The sequence below is a fragment of the Coccinella septempunctata genome, chromosome 6 (genome assembly GCF_907165205.1).
Source record: "Coccinella septempunctata chromosome 6, icCocSept1.1, whole genome shotgun sequence".
In the NCBI taxonomy this organism is placed as follows: domain Eukaryota; kingdom Metazoa; phylum Arthropoda; class Insecta; order Coleoptera; family Coccinellidae; genus Coccinella; species Coccinella septempunctata.
Genome location: NC_058194.1, coordinates 22322942 through 22350778, shown reverse-complemented (window position 1 = coordinate 22350778; position 27837 = coordinate 22322942). Strand labels below are relative to the sequence as shown.

At 35.5% G+C, this 27837-nt stretch overlaps 1 protein-coding gene across 1 annotated transcript in view; it reads left to right on the top strand.

Moving 5' to 3' along the window:
* Positions 1-24969, top strand: part of LOC123316002 (neurotrimin-like) — a 165537-nt gene extending 140568 nt beyond the window's left edge. Inside the window, exons 5-9 of the mRNA XM_044901912.1 lie at positions 3672-3800; positions 4200-4334; positions 16480-16629; positions 24191-24265; positions 24779-24969. Coding sequence (XP_044757847.1) covers positions 3672-3800; positions 4200-4334; positions 16480-16629; positions 24191-24265; positions 24779-24969 — 680 coding nt within the window. The remainder of the gene's footprint in view (positions 1-3671; positions 3801-4199; positions 4335-16479; positions 16630-24190; positions 24266-24778) is intronic.
* Positions 24970-27837: the final 2868 nt, after the last annotated feature.

Genomic DNA, 27837 nt, shown 5'->3' with positions numbered 1-27837 from the left:
CGCATTAAATCAAACAAGGTGTACATTTCGCACTTCAGATATTTCGTTTTACGATAACTCTTTGAATAATGAGGTATAATTCCGCGCAATGGTCTGAATGGAAAATATGTCTGAAACTTTAAACGCGACCTTTGTATCCAAATTTATCCTATTTTGCCGCTCCTGTGAGGCTTATCTCTGAATGTACACAGACTAAGGATATAAAAAATATTATCAAAGCTGCAGTGAATAAAACTCGTAATTATAAGAATAAAGTGGAAAATTATGGAGGATTCCTCTGAAACTTTCACAAGTAGGACTCTTATATTCTCACTGTTTGGAATTGTTGATTGGAACGAGACTCTAAAACTTTCAACGCTCCCATTTAGTTAACTTTCCAGCTTCCAGAGCGAGTTGAGTCAATAATGGGGGGATTAATTCCATTTCTTTCGGGTTGACAGAAGGTATAACGTATTTATGAGCTCGAGGTATTATTTTGCTTTCAACTTATAACTCTTTTATCAGAAAGCGGGCATCGGTATAAGTACCATGCCAATTTTTATTCTCGATATGAAGGGAATATTAGGTTGGGATAAAGAAAACCATTATTTTTTGTTAACTTCAAGGCTTTATTTGACATGTTTTGAATTGTGCGATTCAGGTCAAGGATGCACCATTTTGTTCCACAATTTGTTGCCACTCTCATGGTATTCTTTATCTGTATTGGCGAAAAACTCTTCTAATCGATTTTCACAATCTTTTTTCGATGACAAAGAAGGATTTCAATGCAAGATAGACATTTCAATCGCTTGGTTCAACGTCAGGACTATATGGGGGATGTATCAAAACTTCCTCTTCAAGCTCATGTTTTTCAAGAGAGTCACTAGACTTTAGACATGTGTGGTCTGGCGTTGTCCAGATAGAAAATAACACCTCTCTTGCTGACCAATTCTGGGTCAGTCGTTGACAGAAAAGATCTGAGTTCAGAGTTTTGCAATATGAAAGCAACTGATAATAAATTTTGCCTTTCCACTCCAACCAGATGGAAATTAGAGAATTCCTGGGTAGGAATGGGGAATTCTCCTCAATTTGGGTTTTCACTGCATATGCAAGTTTAAACTGAATAATTATGAGTTTCATTCATGATTTTTTCAAATTCACCGCGGAAACTATTCAAAATCATTATTCAAATATGGGGTTTCAAAATTTAAATCGCTTCGTGCGGAGTTTACGATTTGGCAACAGCGCATAGAAGACAATAAAAAGAACAATGTCCGATCAGCTTGTTCATAAAATAACAGCTGTTGATCTACAGGCGCGTACTTACTGGCGAGCTTCAACTGCAACCGGCCATAAAAATCCCATAAAATGTTACGACCTTCCTCGTTCGTCGCAGACTTCATAGACAGCCATTTTTGTCTATTTCATCAAGATAATGCATTTGTTGTCTTTTATTATCAAGGCATATTTCAGTCGATGTTGCCAGCTTGTGCAATTCTCACAAAACGCTTTAAACTTTAAACATTCATTTTTATTTTACATTTTTAAGTGCTTAAAATAATTTTTTTGGGAAACGGTTGAAATAGTTATTTAAAAATGTGACGTTTCAAAGATATTTCATAAAAGATACATCATTTTCGTCAGAAGGAGTATTCCCCATTGGATTCTATTGGAGCATAATCCCATGGCGAACAGCATTGAAAGAAGTTTATCTGAAATGTAAAGGGATATGTTCCCATTCAATAGTTTGAGAATACATAATATGAAATTTTTATAAGATATGTCACTTTTTTCTTATTGGAAGTTATTCCTACACATTCAAGAATGGGGCACCTGGTCATTTTGACATTAACGACATTTCATATATGCCACATCACTCCGTTCTAGTTACGAAAGGTGAAGAAAATTAGTTCATGGCCAACTGGCATTATATAAGTGATTGGACTATAGATTTGTCTCGAGGCCACGTTGCACTGTAACCTCTTAGTAACTATCATCTAGGGCTTGCTTACAGGTTAATCCTTTATCTAGGAGGATACTTCAATTCATCTTTCACTCAATTTATTCTCCATAAAGCTCAAGTTCGATTGTAGTTCTCAGTTTCTTTTCTGATGTAATATTGCTTGGTTCCCATAACATCATTTTTTGGGCAAATGGGCTCATTGCTTGATGATTTCTAAGAGTTGTTCAAGTAACACTATATAACAAAATCTTGATTCCTCCACCTCTCATCTACACAATCAGTTTTCTTGCAAAGATGTATTGGAGTTCATGAAGTAACCCCTCAATTTTTCTGAGCATGTAATTCCCATCTTCGGCAATCCTCATTTAACGCAAAACTTAAATGAATCCACCAGCTGGTAGTTTCGTAATGTCCTGGAAAAACTAAAATCTATAATATCCATGCACATCGTCCCAATGCGAATTATGTAGGTGGTATATAATTGGGTCATCGGAAATAGGGTAGGGTGTAAGAAAATTCATTTGACTAAGTACGAACTATATCGAGATCATTGAAGTGTTAACTTGCAGATAAGACTGTATTGAATCGTTACCGAAATAATGAATATAATATCGTCCTATGCCGCCGTTTCAGCCAAATATAAATGGGAACTGATGAAGGCAAGATAATAGTCGCTTGTGAATGAGGGTCCGTGGAAAGAAGCTACTCCGAGATAAGATTAAGGATGAATCAGTATGGCAGAATATTGGGCTAATAAGTTCCCCATCGAGGGGATTTACCGTGTTTAATGATCTTGAATTTAGAAGACTTCCTGAACTATTGGGGCTTTAGGGATGAGTTTCAATGATCGATTAATATTGATATTCAGAATTTGATTTTTCCATTGAACCAGAAAAGATTATGAAAGCTTTTTCTTCGATCTTGAATTAATTACATATAGTGGAAATATGGAATTAGAAGTTTTTACTTTGACTACGTGATATATTGCTCTATACAGACAGAGTGAGTAAACAGTAAAGCACAAAACTCATAACTTTGGTATTTACTGACTTGTGGGAAAAAGTTTGAAAAAGTTACTATCTATGTATAATTGAACAGTTTCTCTTGGGCCCACTATAAGGGGTGAAGGGTACTTTTTTTAATACAACCCTAACTTCTTCCACCAGAAATATTTGGACCTTTTGCTGCTGATGGATTTTATTTATCAACCCTTTCTTATTATAGGTGGCTTGTGACAGTATTAGGCACATCAAAGAGAAAAAGCATAGCATATTTATTTTCCGGAATAACTTTGTCTAGTGAAATATCTGCTTCATGCGTTCCATATTGATCTCTACTGATAAATTCTCATCAATAATTTAAATTATTGGGAAAATTTGCGTTATAATATTAGGATTATATTTTCGAACGAATTTTCTCCCTTAGAATGAAGGCCATTCGCCCACCCCTTCGTGAATTTGAGAGAAATATTTTCTTGAATATCAAAAAATAATTTTATTTCTCCCTTCAAATAAGAATTAGTTCCAAAGTAGTTTTCTCTCAAACTTATAGCTTATATTACTATCTTAAAGATATACCTATATTATATCAACAAACACCTTACAGAATTTCAAATATCAAAATCTCTCCTGGGACCTCCACTACTGAAGCTCGATTTGATTGTTTGACTTCACTGATATTCACAAGATATTTACTCAATCGCTAATCCATTTATTTCCTTTTATTTCAGTACCTTCAATAGATGGAACCACATTCAACATAACAAAGGTCAATAGGTTACATATGGGTCCATATTTATGTATTGCCTCCAATGGTGTTCCACCGTCAGTCAGCAAAAGAATAATGCTGATTGTACATTGTAAGTAGAGCTTTGAACATACGTGATTCCACCTGAGCATTCATTCATTTATATATCTGTCATTTTTTTTTTAAATGAAAATTCATATGCAAAATATATGTAAACAAATCGTCTAAAAATTCGAAATAAGTTTCTGACTCAAAACATCCAACTTGACCTTGAAAAAGGTCAAGAAAAGTAATTAATAGAGATTCTCTCAGCTGGTACATCAAATTCATAATTAAAGCCTTGCATCTTCAGGAGAATTTCACGAGATACTTATTCGAGAGAAAGTTTATATCTTTGTGTTTGACTTCATCAAATATAAGGGAAATATGTATTTGTTAAAATCAAAATTATTATGCTGCCCAATATTGAGCTCTATTTTGAAGGGAAAATAATTATCTCCCTCATTTTCAGTCCCGCCTATGATATGGATTCAAAACCAACTGGTCGGAGCTATGGAGGGGCAGCAGATCACATTAGAGTGTTACTCAGAGGCTTATCCAAAGTCGATTAATTACTGGACAAAAGAAGGCAACATGATTGTCGAAGGTAATTTATCATACTTCTATTAGTTTTAGGAAGTTTCGGAAAGTTAGAAGCCGCGTTAATGTCCCTGAGGAATATTCCCAAATTAATTGCTGAAACTGTTAACTTCAACGGAAAACAACTCCTAGGAAGACTGATGATGAAACAACAACAGAATGGGATTTTTCAGTCCTATCAAGATTTTTTTCGTATATGGTTTTCGCATATCAGCCTTATTCTTATCCACTTTTATATTGTCGTAAGGAGGAATAATGATAATAATGAAAGAATGATAACGCCCTAACAGGGAGGCAATAAATACAATAATAAGAATAAATTAAGATGAATACCTCCTCCGATATGAATAAGTGTTGTGATACGAATTGAACTAGCCAATTTGCCATCGTCGGGACAACTAACTAGAGAACGTTCCACCGAAGCAGATGCTGACTATGATTTCTGATCTCGTCAGTGCAACGCAGCTGTTTCTACGATTTAAAAGCGTTTGGAATTGTCGAACTCTAATTAAACACTGATAGTAGCTTCTGAGTATTATCGAATAGGGCTCGTGCGCCATCCAGTATAAAACGAAATCCGGTTCAATCCCCTCCAGATCGAAACCTAGACGAAGACAATGGCATATGTCCCATATTTCCTCTAATTCGGTACACTGGCCTCAGAAGCTACTACCAGTATTCAATTAGGATCTGTCAATTCCAAACGTATTTCCATCGGAGAAAGAGCCGTGTTGTTCTGACGAGGTCAAATGAGGCCGAAACCTTGGTCAACATCTTGCTCTTTTTCGTTGGAAAGTTCTCTATTTACGGATAAGCAAATCCTTACTCTCAATGGGTAATTCCTGGCCCTTGGACCTTCTATTGAATACCAGGAAGGGAATAATGTAGATTCTGAGATCTGTTGTAGCTATCTGTGTAGTCACAATAATAATAATAATGAGAACTGGCCTTAACAGCAAGAATCTGATAAACGTTATTAATAACTACGGTTTCTCGGCGCTGAGCTACTCATTCGGTATCATCTCTTGGACCACCAACGATTTAGCAGCCTTACAGAGAAAAATAAGGACGATGCTGACTAAAAACAATAAACATCACCCCAAAAGCTCAATAGAAAGGACCGAGCTGCCACAACATCTTGGGGGTAAAGGAATTGTTGATTTGTCCAACCCCGTATGTCCCAGGGAATTGAAGGACTTCGAAAATATTTCCTGAGCAAAGCAGCTTCATCAGAACTCCATCAAGTAGTTTGTGTTGCTGATAGATCTACACCGTTAAAGCTACAGCAGGACTACTTGGAAACCGTCGAACACTCTGCAGAAAGTAAAATGCAGAAACTAATTGACAAACCTTTGCATGGATGGCACCAGAACGAGGTCAACCATGATTACGTCGACATATCTGCGTAGAACTACTGGTTGACTTCCGGAAGATTGTTTTCTGAGACAGAGGGCTTTATGCTCGCCATCCAGGATCAGGTGATTCCAACAAGGGACTACATGAAATATATCGGCAAGGATGCCTCAGTGGCGGATGATAGCTGTCGTTATAGCTGTGCGACACATGAAACTATCCAGCACATCACCGGGGGATGTCAGAAGTTCGCGGGTACGGAGTACAAAAATAGATATGATGCCGTTGCCAAGATTCTTCACCAAGAATTGGCACTAAAACACCAACTTCTATGTTCGAAAAAGGTTCCTTATTACAATTACCATCCGGATGCTGTATTGGAAAATGAACATCACAAGCTCTACTGGGATCTCACGGTTCTCACAGACCGGAAAATAACCCACAATAGACCAGACCTCATATTGCTCAATAAGGATGAGGACAGAGCACTATTCATCGATGTGGCGATTCCAAATAATAACAATCTTTCAGATAGGCACACTGAAAAAATTTCAAAGTACAGAGATCTCGAGGAACAAACCAGGAGACAGTGGAGGCTGAAATATATCAAGACCATCCCTATTGTCATATCATCTACAGGCCTGATACCGAAAAAACTACTAGAGAACTTGAGGAAACTTCAGTTGGACGAGAATATCTATAGAGTCATGCAGAAGGCGGTACTGCTGAGAACGGCGAGAACTGTACACAAGTACATGGGGAATGCAGAGGAACACCGTCTGCTCCGACAGGAAGTGCGGGTGGAGCAGGAATCCAACCGACGGCAGGGATCCGAGGAGCGACCCGGACCTGACCACCACCACGAGCCCGAAAACCTGGAAAGGGCTCCAACAGAGCATAATCCTTTTGATATTTGAGATATCTGAGATAAGTGAATTTTCCTCTGGAGAGGATTGTGAAAGCCGCAAGGCTAAAGTCATACCTAATCTTTATTCATCTCCTAAGATATTAGACCACAGGTTTTACAATGTAAACAGATATTCCAAGAACATATTCAAACAAATATTCAAAATGTTTCAGAGGCTTAAAAGCCATTGGTTGACATATTATGATTCACTTTGTTATGAAAACTGTATGTGTTTCCAATCATTACGCTTTCCTCTCTAGGTACCATCCTCGCTTCAGCCTTCAAATCATTTCATTTCATGAAATTGGTAACCTCATCTTCACGACGCAACCATTTCACGGCATTAAAATACGAAGAAAGTCTTATTCAATTAGAAAATTGCAATTTCTCGAACTGAAACGCCCGAGCCACTGCGAAAGTTATTCTATAATAGAACATCCACTTCTAAGCCACAAGTAAGCGCCAGATCTATTAATTAACTAATGAATTGAAGACATCGCGCAAGGTATATACATTCAGCTAGCTGGGACGATTCAATGCAGTCCTCGTTTTGTGCACCTCGGTTTAATTGAAGTCGTTGCTGGGTGAGGTGGCAGTATTTGCCATATCTCAATTTATGACGTACTGAATTAATAGCGAGGACTTTGGAAAGGATGTTAATAGGAATCGGGAGGCGGAGTCAGGCACATATTGGTCACGTTGCGGTTGTAAAATTAAGCAGGTTCCTTGTCTTGGAGCTGCATTATTACTTGGAGTATTAATCTGAGATAGCTGATACTGCAACTAAGTTACAGTATATGAGTCATAAGGATGAGAGGATCACGAGTCCTAGATGAATCATTTTTGTTGAACGGGTGTTAAGTGGGATCTTGAAGTTAGCTGAAATTGAATTGTATCAATTTATTCCTGGGAGCAATTAAGATTCAATCTGTTATTGAGTCTTCACTGTTTGTAGGGTAGGGTTTTTATATTATTATTGGAGATGATGAATGGAAGAATACAGTTTTCCTGAATTTTTTTATAATTCACTTTCCTCGAAAAAATAAATACAATAAACTGAAAAAAGAATGTTTTATGCAGAACAAATTTTACTTGAAAATTTTTTCGGTAGCTTCTATATATTAGCATATAAGGTATAGGATCTTTTCTGAAGGACAACCTATACATTTTTTGTTGACCTTAAAATTTGCATATATATATATATTCTTTTGAATGTCAGCAATACATTTTTAGTTATCAAACAATATAGCAGATGTATGAGTTTTAGCAAAGGTTAGTGTAACGGGGTACCATACAATTCGGAGTATGATACAAGAGCTTAGGGAAAAACCTCAGTAAAAAAACCCTGTCTCCCCGTGAGTAGTGTAGTGATGACAAATTTGTTTACAGAATAAGCTTTTAATACTGAAGGGCTTCCTTTCCATTGACATAAAAATTTCTTCATCCTCCTTCCATTTCGAAATAATATCTGAAACAAAGAAACAGAGCAGAAAACTAAAAAAGAAAGTGAATAATAAAGCCCTCATCCAAACTTATTCCAAGACTTGATGATGACTGAAGAAAAAAAATAAATAATCATAGGTACATAACTTGTTTTTCAATTGCATTGGGAGGAATATCATCTCTGCGTCAAAAATCTTCTGCTGATCTTGGTGGAGGATCACCCTCGTTGTTAGAAATGCCTTCAGTACTCAAATTAATTATAGCCAAAGCTTGCTTTTGACTGGGAGGCTCTTTCGACCAGGTCCAGTCTTCCAAGTGATGATTCTTCTATTCTTCAGTTGTTCGAGGAACGCTACAGGACCCTCATTTTGGGGAATCATCTCCCATAGATAAACCAGTGGTTATTCAGTAGAAAATTGATAAAACGGGGAAGAAATTCAAAAAACTTCTGACACTTCATTGACAATTTGGTTTTGATAGCGGATAAACTATACAAGGAATAAATGAACCGTTGCGAATAATTAACTTAATGGATTCCATGTCAAGTAGGACTTTCGTCTATTTTTTTTTTCAACAGCCATTGCCTAGATACAGCCTCCTTAAGATGGCACCTGAAAAGCATTTCTTCAAAGATTGTAGAGTAGAAAGATGGGAAACGAAGCGACTAAAGTTATGTGAGCGCCATCTGTGTTTCAAATGTGTTTCGAAGACCCTAAGACTGGTTGGAATATTGATTCGAGGGCCATATGCAGAAACATGCGAAATCTTGTGAGATTTCAGATGGCCGTTTTGAATTTATGACTTTCATACTCCCATTCAAAGATTCTCAATTGCTCAATATATTCAGAAATGCAAATGTTTCGTTCTGGGAATCGAGTGTCAAATTGTTGTTTGGAAAGTCAAAGTTTTATTAAACCTGCTGTGTTTTTTTCATTCATTAATCAATTTGTATATTGTGTCAAAAAGAGACCATACTATAAAGACATCATGAAAAAAGTAAAAATAAACTATACTGACGGGCTAACATACAGGTCTTGTATATCTAGGTAAGGTTTTTTTAATTTTGGTTTTAAAATTCTGTGAAAATATGTAAGTAACGGAAATGTGTTTGCTATGATGGTATATTGAATATTGGTCCATATTAATTTCTGATATAAATTGTACAAATTCAACTAAGTTTATTGATTCTAAACAATGTATTGCACAGGAAAAACACCTTTGACGTATAGCAGATCAACATATACCTACTTTTGTCTTCTAGTCAAAGCTCTACCCGTTGTCCATAATTTAAAATTTTAGTAAATTTTTTATCAATTGCAAATGAAGATATAGAATATCCGACAGCGTATTCCAATGATATCAATTGATTCCAAACAATATTCAGTTAAAAACTAACATCCTGGTCACACAACAAAACTATAGTTTTTTGTTTTGTCGCTCAGGATGTTAGTTTTCTGGTCTCAACAACGTCGATATTGAAATTCAATACGCGGAATAGAATTCCAATATCGCGCCCCTCAATTATAAAACAGAAAACTGTTTTTCTGTATTGACAATACGTTTTCAGCGCCATCTCATTGTCAAATGTATTTTCACTGAGGGCGTTCCTATCTTTCTACTCTCTAATCTTCGCATTTCTTGGCATTTTTCTCAGAAACCAGAACACTTACAGAAATGAAATTGGGCAGATTCTATGTAAGGAAGAAGGCAATCAGAAGGAATTTTGGGGGTGTTTCCCTACAACGTCAGTATTATATCTGCCTGTTCTTTAGAAAGAACTTATTTGGTCAAAAAGATGCTATAAAAAATTAATTGAGGTGATTTTTGACAGGTTACTAGGTCGATAATTAATCACAAAAAAATTAATATAAATGTTGAAATATAAATAGACCACTTGCAATTATAGTGGATACCACCAAGATTTCTGATTGCCTTCTAGCTCATATAGAATTTTTGCTGTAACTGTATAGATATTTGTTTTTTCTTCTAAAAATTGCAACCTAATGATTGTATGAAGCTCAAACTGAATTTTCGCCAGGACAAGTTATTTAACCACTCAAGTATTCTAGTTAGCAGGCTTCATACATCTGCAAATATCAGAACTCGAGCGAATAAATTTTTCACCCCGACTGGAATCGAACGTCATACATTTTTCAACGATCATTCGTTTATATTCAGAGCTTGTTTTCCGAATTTAAAACCCAATGGTTCGGAATCAATTAAATTCGCTTTCCAGATATTCACACCGGAAATCGCGATAACATACTGCACACACTCTACGCCAAAACAATTAGCGAAACAAAACATTTCACGGATGGAAAATTTGATAGTTATAAAGTATGAACGTCGAACTGTTCGGAGTATTGTTATGTATAAATTCTTTTCATTGCCTGAAAAATCGTTAGTGAGCTTTGTTCTCTGACAAACTCGATGTTACGTGTGAACGCTGTTCTTTGTTGCAGTACAATTGTCCATTAATTTTGCCAGATACGGTTCATTATTTAGGTTTTCGCAATTTCAGGATCTACTGTATCCGAAGTTCGCTATCGAATGTCTTCTTTATTGATTTTCTGTGTCCAATAAACGGTTTATTTTCGCGAAAACGGATCAGGAGTCTTTCCTTAAAAGATTTAAGTAACTGATTCTGTTGCTTTGTACTTGATTAGAATTCATAAAAGATTGGAACTAGAGCAAACGAATCTTATTTCTATACTTCATTCAATATTATTTTAGCAGTCGGTTGACACATTTCACACTGTATAGTACGAAAATGTGGGGTTATGAAGCTTGTCAAAACATTTTTGGGTTTTAAATCAACGCTATGTTGCCCGTTCTACGTAAAAGTTTCTGTTATTACGTATTTTATCACAATGTCGTATCTCGTCGGAGAATATGTGACGAACATAATTGAAGTTTATACAAAATATTTGAAGGCATACCAAATCCAGTTATTTGCATGTAAAATACAAGAGATCAGTATAATATCATAATATGCACTAGCTTGAGGAGAGTAAATGTTCTTTATCTTCTTTGGCTTATATTATTTGTAGATTTCAAAAATATTAACCCGAAGATGAAATGCATATGATGCAGTGGTTGGGAATGGGTATATCCCGAAGGAATTAACAGATAATTAAAAGAATGTTAAATTCTTCAACAAAAATCATCTTACATCAATATAAGTAAAAGGAATTGAAGGAAGTTTCAAGTTGATATGCAACTTCACCGTTGAACAAAAATTTCACATGAATAGACAAGTAACAGGGCAACTTGCGCGTATTTGTGGCTATTCATCTTAATACATTGATGAAGTAATAATAATTAGGTATTTATTAGTACCTTAAGACATTTACATTGTGTAGGATAAGTCAAATGAAAAATAGAAAAATCCATTTTAGGGAACTTATTCTCCGATGACATTTATCGAAAATCCTGTAGTAAACTTTTCGCATTAATTCACTCAAACATAAAATTCTCAAATGCCACCACTTTTTTGGGTCTCCCAATATAAGGAAATTCTTTGTCATCCTCTTCATTCACAATCTTTCTGATTGTGGAAATATTCAGCTGAAATATAAGTCTTTTATATTCAGATGAAAAATTATATAAATTCTCTTACATTGAATATGTTCGCTACCGTTTGACGTATTGTGGATTTTAGAATATCAGGGTATAACTATTTGAATGAGCGGACCTGAATTCTAAATAGCACTTCCTAAAACCCTGTCTCTTTTTTCAATCACTTTCGGCATTTTCGTAATAGAAATTGATATTAGTTGTGGCAACGGCGTTATGACATTAACGACATTTCATGAGTGCCAACCTAACTTCGTTCTAGTTACAAAAACTCATTTCATGGCCAACCGACTGCTAAAATAAATTTGAATGAAGTATACCTGTTATTACATTCATTTTTCAGCAATGAGATGCGGAAATCACTCAATACGATATATTTTGTATGTCACAGAAGGTATATCAATATTTGGTTGATTTTCCTCCAATTAACTAAATGTCAAATTCAATTCAAGTCCATGTTCTCATATTCAGGACTTACTCTCTTTATTTTTCTGATGAAATATGTTCTCTCAATTCTACTCAAATTAACACCCTCTTATTAAACGTCTTCTATTTATTTTCATTCGTTATCGAACGTTAGGTGGCTTAGAGAGAAGGATATATAGGACGTAGTATTTAAAGGTAATTTATGTGTGTCATCAAGTAAAGCTTACTACAGCGAATTCGCAGCACACCCTGGGGCCAATAATTCAGATGATTTCAGTTTCAGGACCTTAGAGGGAAAACCAAATAAAGGAAAATCCGATCTGTGACAGGACCTTGTTTTCGCATGAGTCTGGTACACAAAGGGTGCCAGTTGAACGTGTACAGGCATGGCATTAGCTGTGTAAATAAACTGGAAATTTGAGTAGGATCCTTGTTTCGGTTTAAGATTAATTGTGTTTTCATTTGAAGGTGCGACGTGTGCTGACGAGAAGATGGATAGGTCTTGAACAGAACTGTCGTGTATATATAAGGGGGGTAGGATAAATCGTCTAGACCTTGAAGTTTAAGGTTATCCATCTCAATCTCAAAGTATAACGTATTATACATTCATTAGCGTTTGGTGTTTCATTATCTATGTTGTTCATGAAAAGTGGTAAGGAATTACCTTCTGCATTTCAATATATCTGAAATAAATTCCCTTATTCCTGACATATGTCAGAAGTTTTTTATGACGTGAAGTTTAATATTGTTTCTTGTTGCCTTTCTTAATGCGCTCTACGACAAAGTGAATTCACAGAACACTTTTTTTTGTATATAATTTTTTTGACATGTTTCCTACCAAATAGGTCAGGTTTTCTTGAAAAATTTTTGCATATAAGTGAAATCCAAGGTGACCACATTACAGAGCAGCTACATTGCAGAAATATATCCAGTGTTTCTTGTTTTGTCACCTGATTATAGCATTCAACACAAATATAGAACAGTCATATAGCAACTATGCTCCTATGTCCGCCTAAAACAAGGAACACATCTCCTCTCTGAAGAGAGCATAAAGTAGTTTGAATATAGAACATGCAAATATTTGTTCTGAATATAATATACGTAATACAATAATTTGATATGAAAAACAAAAGCGTTCTTGAGATCGCTTGAACAAAAAGAAATCAAATATTGGAAATCAATATAAATAATGTTGCTTCAATAATGAACTCGAATTTTGTGTTCTCAATTGGTGTGTTTCCAACAATCATTGATGAAAAACAAAAAAGTCCGAAACATCTCACATAAGCTCTGTGAAGTATGTAAACGAATGAACTCATGTTCAAAAACTACCTTCTCATAAATTCCAGATTAGAAAATTGATGACAAAAGATTAGTGCAAAGAATAATAGCACCAGAAAGAATTCATTACATCATGGTGGGCTTATAACTGTTCTCCAAAGATGCATATACAGGAATAACTTATCTAATCGGCTCCAAGCAGCTCATCAGATATTCAAATATAATATATGTATAATACAAGAAATGATTTATTGACGTACAGTTCGACATTCACAGCATTCCCTCTTCAATTTTCACAATTTCACTGAAAAATCTCTGTGACCCACAAATAACTAATCAAACGTTCAATATCTACACTTCACTTTCGGTAATCCACTATTCAGCTGAAAAAATGTCTCAAACTCAAAAAATCAAATGATAATAAATACAAATCCACTAATGAAAATAGCGGTGTCAATAGCATTCCTCACAATTGTCCATATTTGTTTACGTCTTGCAGCGCCCTCAACGGTAAAATTAGTTAAACTAATACATGGCAAATATAGAACAAAGTTACGAATATGGTACGTGGATATCATGGAATGGGAACATGAAATTTACCAAATGTGGATATAATTCGGAAACAAAAGATGCACATCCCAAATATCGTATCAGATAGGTTACAGAAAAATAACACATAACGAAGTTCCCTATTAGATATCCCAAGAAAACATTACTGTGATACTTGTCACCTGGGAGATTATTGGTTTTTTCGCATTTTGTTGAGGAAATTCATTTTTCGATGAATTAACATAAATATGCAACAGATTTTTTTCAATGGTGAAAATTACAAATAATGATCAAAATGCATATAGACAGTTAGCTTTACCGTTTTCAATTAACCTATACCTATCTATCCATCGTTTGAGTTAGAAAGTTAGAAAAAACGATAAAAGTGACTGCATCAGAGAATGAGAATAAGGTAGCTGGTGAGAAAAATTTCAACAGATCCGTTTAGCATCAACGCCAGAAGTATTTGAGAATATGAAAATGTCATTAACCATTGGTCTATTATTTCTACGGGTAAAATTTATTTGTTACGCCAATGTCACGAAATACTACTAAACCTTCGACGAGCCATATAATCACAAATCGATGTCGATTCCTGCGCCAAATCCCTCATTGAGGATCCAGATCATTCAGTAATGGAAAAAAAATTTCGTACATTATGACTAACATAAGAAGTTGGGGGCGCACTCTGCAGATAAAAGGATCCAAATGGCCGTTATCAAACCGATGTGAGATGCCCTCGTTCCGATCACCAACACAGTATGAATATTTCACGCAGTTCCCATGATTTAGCAATTTCGGTCCGTTTCGTGCTTTTCGGACATGTCGAATCGAAATGATTTCCATTAAGAGCTCTTGTCGTGGTGTCCTTGAAAAATTACTTCGTTTCCAGATCAGAGAGGTCGGGGTGCTTGTTAGAATTTACTATTGGGAATTCGCAATCGCACATCTCTCTTTATTCGAATCGTCTCTAGAATGAATCCAAATGAATCTCTGGCTTTCCGCCTCAGTACTATACAGGCGTTCTGTTTTCTCTCTTCGCTTTACAATCTCATCCTGGTGATTTTTCTCGATACACCAAGTTAACCGTTTTGATGGTCCAAGAGAGATAAATTCTGTGACGATAACAAAAACAACAGAAAAGGAGTTATTTCAGACAAACGTGACGAACTGTTTATAATTTGATATTGAAATACTTTAGTTATAGTCACTTAGATTAGAGAGCATCTATAGGAAGCAGAAATCTATTCTGTGTTTCTTCTGTCGAATAAATATAACATCAAGGGTACAAATTTAGATCACTTAAATAGCAACTAAACCCTTTTTTTGCCTCTAAAGAGGAACATATGTCCTCTCTGAAAAGAACATACATTCGACTGCTACCTTTGATTGAATCGTTCCAGGAGGACATTGTAAATTTTTTTCCATTTTGTCAATATTCCCCATACATAAATAATTCGAGAAATAAAATCTGAAATAATGGTTCCAATATGGACCCTGAACTTTGGTAACCGGATGTTGTATTTTCATCAATAAATGGCACGCGCTACTGAGTAGCTGGCACGCGCTACTGAGTAGCTAGCTACTGTCAGTATTGAATCAATTCCAAACGTTCTCCATCGGAGATAAAAGCTATGTTGCTCTGATGAGGTCAAATGAGACCGAAACCATGGTCAGCATCTGCTTTTCTTCGATGGGGCGTACTCCATTTGGGGCCTTGACGATGGCAAATTGGCTAGTTCAATTCAGATTGTAACACTTGTTGATATGCATATCAGCGGGTGGTATGCATCTGAATTTATCCTTATGATTGTATCCATTGCCTCACCCTTTAGGCGTGATCATTCTTATTATCTCAAATTAGTTTCAGGTCACAGAAATCTGATGATTAAGTGGTACTTTCAGAAACACTGAAATTATTTATGTACCTTTATAAGAAGTTATTGAAAAACTAATCATTGAGCAGAATCATTTAATTTCAATAGTCCTTCCAAATCAAAAAGTCCCTCCATGATCGAAATTATAACGAATATACAGGTTTTTTAATCATTGTAACATCACAGTTGGCTTCAAATTACTCTACTAAATGATATTGATTTCACAGTTTTTCAAAATTCAGGCCTACTAGAATGTTACAGTGGTTTATAGGGATCCTGTAGAATTTGCTAAGTAACATAGAGCTTGAACACGGCATTTCAAAAGATGTCGCATCCCAAGAACCTCATACTAGACACGTAATGATAAACAACCAAGTTCCTTATTAGGTTTCCGAAGAGAACATAGCAAAGATGTTGTACTGCTCGGAAAAACCAGCGTATTTTTAATCTACATTCATTTCGAATATTTTCCTCATAAAGTGTTTTCGAAAACCAATCGAAAAAAATTGAATTCTGAGATTCCATTCATTCGACTTATCCTAGGATAGTCTTCCAAATATTTCAATTTACTATTGTAGATTTGAGTATACAAAATAAAACATATTCTGAGAAACACATCAGATAACATTCAATCGGGTGAAGTAGTATCATAAAAATATTACCTACACCAATGAATTCTTGCAAATTTTCATAATCCTAAAGTGGTAGATAATTTCCTAACTGTATTCTTGTTTTTCCAGGTGCCAAATATGAGCAAACGTTGGATAATAATGCCTACAAACTTCATATGAAGCTAACTATACGTTCGGTAAATAAGAGTGATTATGGTTCTTATAAATGTGTATCCAAGAATTCTCTTGGGGAAACAGATGGCACCATAAAACTGTACCGTAAGTAAAAAATTTTTTCAGTGTAAAAATTTTACTTTACGCCAATGTCTCAGTTGCCATCGCTCGCCCTTATTATTATTATCTCTTATCAACAGTTTAACCCAAGAAAACTGTCTATTTATCTGTTAAAAATAATAAAACAATCGTCATTCTTCATCAGCATAGCAATCATTAATACTACTACATACAGGCCTGGTAAAGACAATCTTCTTCAAACAAAGAACTTTGAATTTTAATTTGAAATGAAAGCGAGACACTTGATACTAACGTGAAGAGATTAGGGAGGCAGCAAAGGAAAAATATTTGTTTTCTTCATTTCGCGCCTAGTTTTGTTCATACATTTTTGTTCCACTCAAAGATTTGCTACCTCTAGCCTCCAAACAATTCTTGGCGAACCTGCATATCATAACGATATTGTATTCCATAAGTTTGATATATTCATGACTCATTTTTCTTACTTCGTCATAAAAATACTGGGGCTGTCACTTTTCATGGAAGAAAATATGAATTGATTGCTTCGAGCAGAGGAGCAGGATTTTTGCCACTCTCGAATCCAATTTGGCAGATATTGAGAGATGAAGCACCGGCACGGAACTATATAACAGGTGTATAAGAAAGAAGACGGAGCGTAAAATAAGGGGGAAGGCATCGTGGGATGATGGTTGAGCCGCATTTCATGTTCTTTCACAGCCGTAACGAAGGTGGCGCCAGCATCGCGTGTGCAGGTGACAAGTAGAAAGACGGCGACACGTGAGAATGACAGGCGATATATGTTATACGTCTCCGAAAATCGCGCACAATGGTTTCACTTCTTCGATTCGGGTTAGTATTTCGGATTCTATGAACTCGCTTTATCAGATTGATGGTCGGAAAGTATACCTGACTCCTGCTATTCGACAGGTTTAAGGGGCCTTGTAGATGGCTTTGCTCGCTCGGAGTGTGGTCTTGTTATCGTTTCTTTACCGAGGAAACTATCCCTGTCAGCCATTCCCGCCAATTTTAACCTATACTGAAACTGCTCTTTCTACATTCCTTTTCTAAGCTCAACCGTATTATTCTTATGTTATTTGCACACTGTTTCGTCTATTTTGTAAGCCAAGTCATTGTTTGTTGACGTTGAACTGCCATTGGATATTCACATACGGCTATTTGGCTTAGATTTTCTACCAAGGCAATCAGTAGCTTTTTCTTAATCAGAACATACAGGACCTGAACTCCACTACTATTGATTCCCGCAGTATTTCCAAAAAAATTAAAAAAAAATTATCCTAGTTGATCACTTTTACTTGGTCCTAAGGGATTTTACTCACTGGAGAACCGAACCTGTAACGTCAAGAAAAAGTTTTAGAAGTTGCAGTTTCTGTTGCCAATCACTGTCGTTATTTCCTTTGACCTTGGAAAAGACCGACTACTGTCAGATCGCTTCGAAACTTGTGGGTCTAGTTTTCATCAATTACATATCATGAAATTGTATGGAATTTCTATTGCCTTCGCAGGTTCTGTGCGTCAGGGAGTAAGCGTCTTTTGAAATACCGCTGTTTCATTTTCATCGGCCCACTCTGTAGAAATTTCAATGCTATTCAGCATTTTTTTCGAAAGCTGCATCCTTTTCCGTGCATATTTCGTCTGAATAGATCAGTTGGTTTTCAACATTGGCCATTGTATGGACTTCAAGAAAAAACTTTAATTTATCCGTTCTGAATACGTATTTTCATGCAAACAGCTACAGTCCCCCTTGAATAATTTGCTTCCACCATCAGATATTCCCTTTTATGGCTATGGTTATAACAAAAGTTATATCTACATAAAATATTCCAGACATAAGCTTAATGCATTCATATTTTTTCACGAAATTATTAGTCATAAAGAGGAGGGTGCCTCCCATATTTGCATGAGACGTGGAAATTTGGTTGATATAAATGATAATTCGTCAGACAGTTTGGCCGAAAATTAATAACTAGTTCTCTTTAGGGAACTACTCCGATCCCTCATTATTATTAAAAAGGATTCTGACACACATGATGATATTAAAGGATCAAAATTTTTTGAGGTTGGTAACAAACTGCATTTGACAATGTGTTGAATATTTGGGGATATACCGAACTTTGCAAATTTCCATGCATTGTTTCTCAAAAAATATAGGTTGATCGTATGAGGAATGTGGTTTACAACCAAAAAACAATAAGAAAACCCTAAAACATTCGAATCTACAGAATGATTTTATTTTGGAGAATGAGTTTTTCTTATCAACTATCCATGCCTCTGTTCGATAGTCTTTTCGATGCCCTATTTGGATAGCCTGTGAAAAATACTAACATATTGATGGTTCACACGCTTGCTCAATGAGTAAGTATCAAAATCTAGTCACCCTCTTACGTGGAACAGATAGTACATTCCCAAATTAGGAATAAAACTGTAGACATATTTATAGTTTTGAAATATACGATTTCTTATTAACTCAAAAATAACGAACTCCATAAAAGTTTTTGATGTTTGTACAATAATTGAGAAATAGTTATTTAATCAACTAGGTTATTTATGAAAGCGATTAATGATTGAGATATTTCAATGTTCGAGATCATTAATCGCTCAATTCATAAACTAGTTGATTACAAGATTTTTCAGTCGACCACATTTTGAATTGATTGCAAAAGTTTTCTATCGATACCTAGTCAAATTTGACACCTTCTAAATTTTCTATGTTCATATCGGAATGTTGACATTTATGCGGGCGATTGAACAATTCGAGAAGTCCTTAGAGTGCATATTCGAGTTGTGACATTTTGAGTAAATCACATTGATATCGTTCCTTAAAATATCTGTTAAAGAATATGTGTAGCTGGTGGAAGCTGGAGTAGTAGTACATAGACATATTGATTTCTCTCTAACCATCATAATTTTTCTGCAACCTCCACAATTCATCTCTTCTCAATTCACCCGCTAGGTACTACGAAAATAAATGCCACATACAAATAAAATAATTATTTGGGAAGCTGCTGAATACTTCTATGTTTTATTACCCATGACAATAATACATTAATAGGAAATTAACCAATAAAAGGGTTCATTAACAGCTAATATCGTGTACGTTAAACAGTGCTATTATTAAGAGGTCGGCGGAAAAAAATATTTCAGGAGTGAATTTCACGTAAACGAGTGCCTGTTTCAAGTTTCAGATCTCTAATCTCTGTCGGGCTTCTACTTTATTATCGTTTTTCTTAGGTAGCAAATATCCTCTCAGATAGATATTTATATATAGAGGTATAGCGAAGAGATATCAACAAGTTTAACCATTTCACCAGTACACCGATAAACCATTCAATAAAAACAACTATTTTCTACGCCCTCAATTGATAGTCTTCAACTAGAGCAACGCGTCTTGGCTGAAAGCAATCAAGCTCGTGGAAACTGATTGAATTTTTAATTGTTTCTCCCCAGGGCAAATACGGTTAAAAGGTTCATTGTGATGAATGCGAAACATCGGGAACTTTGGCGGACAAAAACTTAAATACATTTGCCGTTCATCTCCCAGAATGGCTTCCGATGGACCTTGGTAATCGTGGATTCTTCGGGAAATATCTGCTTCCGTTCGATTTATCCTACATGAGGTGGAAAACATAGATCTATACGATTCGACGAAACGCTGATGGTCGTACCATCAACGGAGTGAATGACTTGGAGTATTTGATAGTATGGACTTTGGCGATGTGGAAGTTTTGATTGCACTGATAAATTGAACTCAAAAGGAAATGGGCTCATGAATTTGTCAAAACACTAACTCTTCAAATACACTGCGCAAAAAAGTTAACGCACATTATGGAAATCTTAAATTTATTCTACAACGGAAGGTGTTCTCAATGATAATTATTTTTATCAGAATTATGCATGCATATGTTATCCACTTTCAACGGTTTTCTTCATACAGATATTTTTTCCCAGCAGGAATAAAAAAAGATGATATTATCAGATTTTGAATGTATTGGCTCCATTCTAAAATCAGTTGTTCTCGATCAATTCTAGTGATCAATAGTTTGATTTTCTACACTCGATTGCTATGCAACGCGAAACACGCAATTTGCCCAAGAGGAATGTGCCCAAGCGGTAGTTTTGCGAGAAGAAGGGTGGACATACACAAGAATTGCAGAAAGGTTTGGAGTTTCCCATACAAGTGTGTCCAGAATGTTGCAGCGATTCAGGGAGACAGGTATGAATGTCCGAAGACCAGGACAGGGTAGACCACGGGTAACAACTGCCATTCAAGAACGTTACTTCGTTTCTTCGTTGAGACAACGGTTTGTAACCGCTCGCCTCCTTCAAATTCAGCTTGAGCAAACTCATGAGGTGCAAATTAGCACTCAGAAAATAAGAAATCGCCGCAGAGAATATGATTTAAGGCCTCGTCTCGCGGCAAGAAGCCCAGCTCTTACCCCAGCCCATCGAAGGGCGCGTTTGAATTTTGCGAGAGAGCATATCCATTGGGAAGAGGCCGATTGGGAAAGTGTTCTCTTCACAGATGAGTCTAGATTCTGCCTCTACCATTGTGATCGACGTTTCCTTGTATACAGACGTCCACATGAAAGATATGCTCAGTGCAATTTCCTGAATACTACTGGTTTCGGGGGAGGATCGATTATGGTATGGGGTGGAATATCTTTGACTGCTCGCACAGACCTAGTGGTCGTTGATAATGGAGCTATGAATGCTGATAAGTATATAAGGAACATTCTTGAAGAGCATGTAGTGCCATTTGCCCCATACATTGGTGAAAATTTCATTTTTATGGACGATAATGCCAGACCCCATCGTGCGCGCATCGTTCAGGAATACCTTGAAGAGGTTGAAGTCTTTCGAATGGAATGGTCAGCAAGAAGTCCAGATCTCAATCCGATTGAGCAGGTTTGGGACAACCTCAATAGAAGGCTGAGAAGTTCAGAAAATCATCCAGCTACTCTTAATGACTTAGGAATCCAACTCGGAGAAATCTGGGAAGGATTAGATCAGAACATTTTAAAATCACTCATTTTGAGTATGAACCATCGTTGCCGAGCTGTAATTAACGCAAGGGGTGGAAATACCAAGTATTAAATCACTTATCAGCATTTCATTATTTTGAAAATTGTTCATTTCTCTTCTTTCACATAAGATTCGGTGAAAGCCTGAATTTTTCTTCCATTTAATGTGTCTTGTTTCGTTCAAAACCTTCCCGAGAGAACATAAAAAATAAGTTATGAAGTCAATGTAGAGTTAACTTTCATTGAAATTGAGATTTTCAGAATGTGCGTTAATTTTTTTGCGCAGTGTATTTGATTGCCACTGGTGAAGTGAGGTTGGATTTTGGATTTCCTTCTAGACAGGTGGATTACTCATATCTTCTTTATTTTCTTGCAACTCTATTCTATAATACCTTCTTTCCACATCAGAGATTAATATAAAAAATGAGTTATTATCACTTTGGACAGTTCCTCTTCCTCTTCATTATCATGAGTTTATTATTTTAGTATACATTGAATTATTTACCATTGAAATATGATATATATGAATATGATCATGTTTTTTTATTGTAAAAATCTACTTGTGGATATTTCTCACATCAACATCATGAACAAGCAATAGATATACCTATGATAAATACCTACTTAGCGCAACGATTTCTATAGACTTCCACTTTTAGATGAGTTATTCAATAGGGGAATGAAGCTTTCTTTTCAGTGTCTTTCTCAAGATCATATTTTAACTAGAATTGGTGGGAGGAACTGTAGAAATAATGAACCAATGTCTGAAATTCACAGCGTTTTTTCACTGCGTCTATTTTCACGATTCACAGCCTGAATGAAACATATAATTTTCATACCAATGCCGAAACACCATTGAAAATGAATGTTACGAATTTTTCAAACCAAGACTTGCTTCATTTACCACCTGCATGATTCACATCCTCTGGGAAATCATTGAATGTCCCTCAAAGAACCCTCAGCGTAATCCTTTTTCCTTTCCACTAAAAAATGACGGCGTATTTCCGTGAACCTAGGCATAAAAGGATATTCTGAGATTTTCGCTCAATTTACCAGAAGGAACGAAATTTGAGGTAACTGGCGTAGTTGCAGCGATCTCTTGTATCGTTAGATATTATAAATACCCAATAAAGGGATAGATTTGATTGATGCGGTTCGGGATATCACTCTATTCAATATCTAGTGTGTAGACTTAGAGTCATCATGGGTCGCAATGTTAGGATTCCAAGTCTATTTTGGTTACCGATTAGAAAAAACTCATTGTGGTTGAAAAATCAATTCAGAATAATATGAAATCGAAAAAATATCCACAAAAGTTTGAAGTATTTTTTGTTTGATAATAATTCTTTGAAGAATCTTAAAACTCCAATGAATTGAAGGTTTTCTTTTATTATCTGATATTTCTAAATTGAATACTGAAACAAATTCTGGGAACCTAGATGCAATCTGGATAGAACTGATAAACATAAAACATTCTTCTAAGATAAAAAAAACACTATTATTTCAAACTGAAATACTCTTACCACAATTGCAGCTGTGAAGATTCTAGATGGAAAATATAGACTCTATATGATAAATGAATGTCTTTATTCATTATTAAATAAATCGATCAGGAGTACTACGGTGTGGTATTTAATTTATTTATGTCAAAAACCAAGCGCTTTCGGTCTAAAACAAGACGATCATCAGGGTTTTCCCGTCTAGGAAACTATCGCAATTGTCGGCGAGTAAGTAAAGGTATCGCAACAACAAATTAGGTACATTCAAAATGGTAAAAACTAAAACTTCAGAAATATATAAAAATCATATCAACGACGCAATTAAGGGGATCATAAACAATCATAAGAATGACATGAATGTAGAAATCTAAAGGGGAGATTCACCCAAAGGTTCTCTAGTACTTAACCCTTGAAGTCTACAAAAAGGACAACTGAACATGACATATTTAAAATTAAAAGATTGTGACCCAAAAAATTAGGTTACTGTGTTGTCTAAAAATTCAGATTTGACTAGGTTTATTGAGTATTAAAATCACATGGGAGACTACGAACACTACCTTGTTCCCTTTAATTTTTCTCCTTTATCCGAATGTCATATCAAATATAGATAACGAATTTTGACCTACAATGTGTTTTTTTGGTTCACTATTATTTATCAGATTTAGCTAAGCCGGACCTGAAAAAAACATCAGTTATTTCGTCACTAGGAACAAATTGTTCCAGAGAATGAACGTACTGAATATCATCAAAATATATAGAGTGATTTGAAAGTTATGGGTAATTGAAGAAATTGGCAAAATCAATAAAACACTGCGTATCTTGAATATAGAAAGAAATAGATCCTTTAAAAAAGGTTATCCAGACTCACCTTACTTACCTTCCGCTCATTTGGCAGTGAATCACCTTGTATATGAATAATATTATTGAAATATAGCTGATCTTTAAATTTGAGGATCTACACGAAATCAGCACACACATTTAACTAATGAAACTATGAAAAAGATCATGAAAAAACTGTATGAATACTTCAAATTTGATTTTTTGTTTCAGATATACCTTCTCCTTCAACAGTGAGGACTACAACAACTACAACGCCAGCCCCTGTTAAACTAGTTTTAGACAAAGGTACGTTGTTGACCATGCATTTTTTTACCCGCAATTTTATTCTTCGATGAACCTTCTCCGATGTTGAAAATCGGATTTTCTTCCTTTTTTCCAGCGGAATTTTCAGAGAAACCAGTTATACAAAACTTCTAGATCTCTATGCCAATTAATGTGGCTAAATAAACTACGTTGTTCTACTTCATCTTCGATGAAAAATCGGCAAACTTTGGATTTCTCTCGTATGTGTCATTTCGTAGCGATGTTAATGATTTTTAGGACTTTTTATTCAGTTCCCTTAGGGGAACTTGACGATGAAACAACGGGTTCGGAAAAGATGAGAGATAAATTTTATGGGTGGAATAATAAGAATGCGTTCCCTCACACACGATACTGCTGCTTTTATATTCGTGGTTCGGCTATAAAGACTCGCATTTTACGAGACATTGAACAGCTTCCTTTCTAGATATTAAATACGAAACACAAGCTGAAACAAAGCAAAACAAAATAGTAAATTATGCACATTTTTCTTTGCAGCTGTCGGCAAGCAGCGTACCCGTTTAAAAGAATTAAGCTCAGCCCAAAGCAGCAACGAAATATCCGAACCTGCAGTCACGGAGAAAGGGAAAGGTGAATATATATCCACATCTTCATTTTCATATCTTTTCTTTTATAACCGTGCTATAAATAAATGTCTAGGCTGTAGCAGCTCAGTGTTCTTTTTCTAGTCAAATATTTGACCAATTTCCATTATAATGAGATGTCCAGAATATGTTCTATCTCTGTCAGGTATTCGTGAAATGATTCATTTTCTGCACATTTTTTTTTCCACAGACCTAAGACTACGGAGCAATCCAAGCAAAGTGAGTGCTGAAGAAAACCTAAGCAGTATTAATGATTATTCACTGCGTTCTGCAAACGGTGGCAGTTTGTCAATATCAACATTCTTCCACCCTATGTTGACGTCACTTCTTGTAGCCACGTCTTTCATACTATCCAGGGTGTAATATAATGTAAAATAGCCTCCCCATTCTTGTGAATGATTTATTTTGAACATGTAGCCTGTTGAACTTTCATTTCATTTTTCTCCAGGAGAAAAATTTTTCCTGTTCGTAGTATGGAGAAGAGATATTTTTGTAAATTTCCTGAGTCTTGAATCTGAACATCTAGCGATAGATACTATGAACAGTTAAGGTTCAGTTTCGATCATTTTTTAATTCATTCCAGATCATGAATGTATATAATGTATTTATTGAGACAATCTAGGTAATATGATGTGAATTAAAGAAATTATTCCGATGGAGATTTTCAGGAAGATAACGATTATGTAAATAATATACTTTCTTGAAGAAACTGATTCGATCTGAAATATCTCCTTGTATTATCCTTACTCACTTTTTTCTGCTGTCAGGAGCATTGATTGGGTAGAGTAATGCTCGATCGATTTATACAGAGTGAGTTAGGAATTATAGTAACAACCGTTTCATCGAACACTGTTGTCCCTTTTTGTAATGAATGAGACTGTTTGAGTCGAAGATACAGACTTGTACATAGGGCCCATCATTAGTTGTAAATTATGTGTTAATTAAACGATCATGAGGATTCTATATGGCCTTTCATTTCTTACACTCTTCATATTAGGTATATCAGGTTTCATTCTCGAACATGAAATCCAGAAAATAAACGAACGAATCAAAATACTTACTATACTAAAAATTATTATATGGTTTTCTCCCTCAATGTGTAAAAGATAAGGAATAATAATGATGACCTCGCCTAATTTGCTAATGTTATGCGATTAACTGTTGTAAGTGTGAGAATTATCACAATAATTAAGGTCTTGGATAGCTGACAAAAGTAGTGGAATTAGGAAGAACTTGGGATAAGCTGCCCGGGTTTTTCTCTGAAGATTATAGGAGTGTAAAAACGTGCCAAAAACAAAATAACGGCAGTTACGGAGAACGAAAAGCAGAAATTTATTGCAAATTTGGTTTCTTCAATAGAAACAACTGCTCTATTGATCTAAAATATTTTCAGTGCTGCAGTGTTGCCGATTATAAAGTTGCAACTACTTTATTAATTCAAATGGTACACCCATTTTTCAATACACCATAGTTACCTGATTATTTTTTGGTATCATTGCAATGTACCAATCTTCAGTGGTTTCTGAATTGAATTGAATAAATTCCTTGCCTTCGATTAAACATTTATAACTTTATTACTAGTAATCTTTGCAAGCAAAAATTGTGGATGCAGATTGTCATTATCTTGTGAATAATCACATTACATCAATTTTGTCATTAAATTTTCTCCTCATTTTGGATGTTTTCGTTTCTTCGCTTGTTCGGAAACTATACCATACAAAACACGTTACTATGTTTCTTCTTTCCCTGCAGACCTGATCTCCACAGCTTCCATTACCTCCTCGTTGGAAGAAAATTAACGACCTTTTAAACTTTTATTCAGTTGAGGAAAGAGATGATAGTCGGATGGAGCCAAATCTGGTGAATAAGGAGGGTGTTCTAGTAATTCAAACCCTAAATCACGAATTTTTTCATGGCAATATGAGATTTGTGTGCAGGGGCGTTGTCCTGCAAAAACAAAACACCTTTGGATAGCTTTCAGCGTCTTTTCTCTTTAATTTTTTCCCGTAAAGTGGTCAGTAATGTCGAATAGTAATCTCCGGTTATTGCTCAACCCTTATCCAAAAAATCAATCATGATTACTCCATGGCAAGGCCAAATAACTGAAGCAAGAACTTTTCCAGCAGATTTTTGGACACGAAACTTAGGTCTTGGAGAACCAGAGTGTCGCCATTCCATCGATTGTTGCTTTGCTTCTGGATCTTAGAAATGTACCCAAGTCTCATCCATAGCAACAATTCGGTTTAAGAATTCTACATTTCAACTCGAGCACAGATCGAACGCGATGCTTCTACCCTTGCACGCTTTTGGTCAAAATTCAAACATTTGGAGATCCATTTTGCAGCAATTTTTTTCATGTCCAAATTGACGGGAACTATATGATGACCGCGTTCGTATGAAATATTCAGTGCTTCATATATCCGTTTAAGCCCAATTCGGCGGTCTGATAAAATCATGTCATGAACTGCATCGATATTTTCGGGGACTGACACAGAATCTGGCCTTCCCGATCGGTCATCATCCTCAATGGAATATTTACCTCTTTTAAAGCTTCCAGTCCTATTTTTCACGGTCGCATACGAAGGACATTAATCACCAAGAATATTAAGCATATCTTCGTAAATCTGCTTAACTCTTAACCCTTTCCTGTGTACAGGTACTTGATGATGGCTCGTTACTCCAATTTTTCGATTTTCACAATTTCGTTGGACATCTTTTTTAATTTATTGCGTTAATTTATTGGTTTACTTTTTTGACCTCAAACTTCACCCTGATACTTCTAATGAGTTATTGTTCGTTGCTATGTTCACGCAATATATTTTTTATGCATGATCTAGGCTACCTAGATATCAATACATTCTCGTATTGCCAATTGGAATGAAATACATATAGCACATGTACGTATTTATGATGTATAAATAGAATATCGTTATAGATATCATCGACATGGCT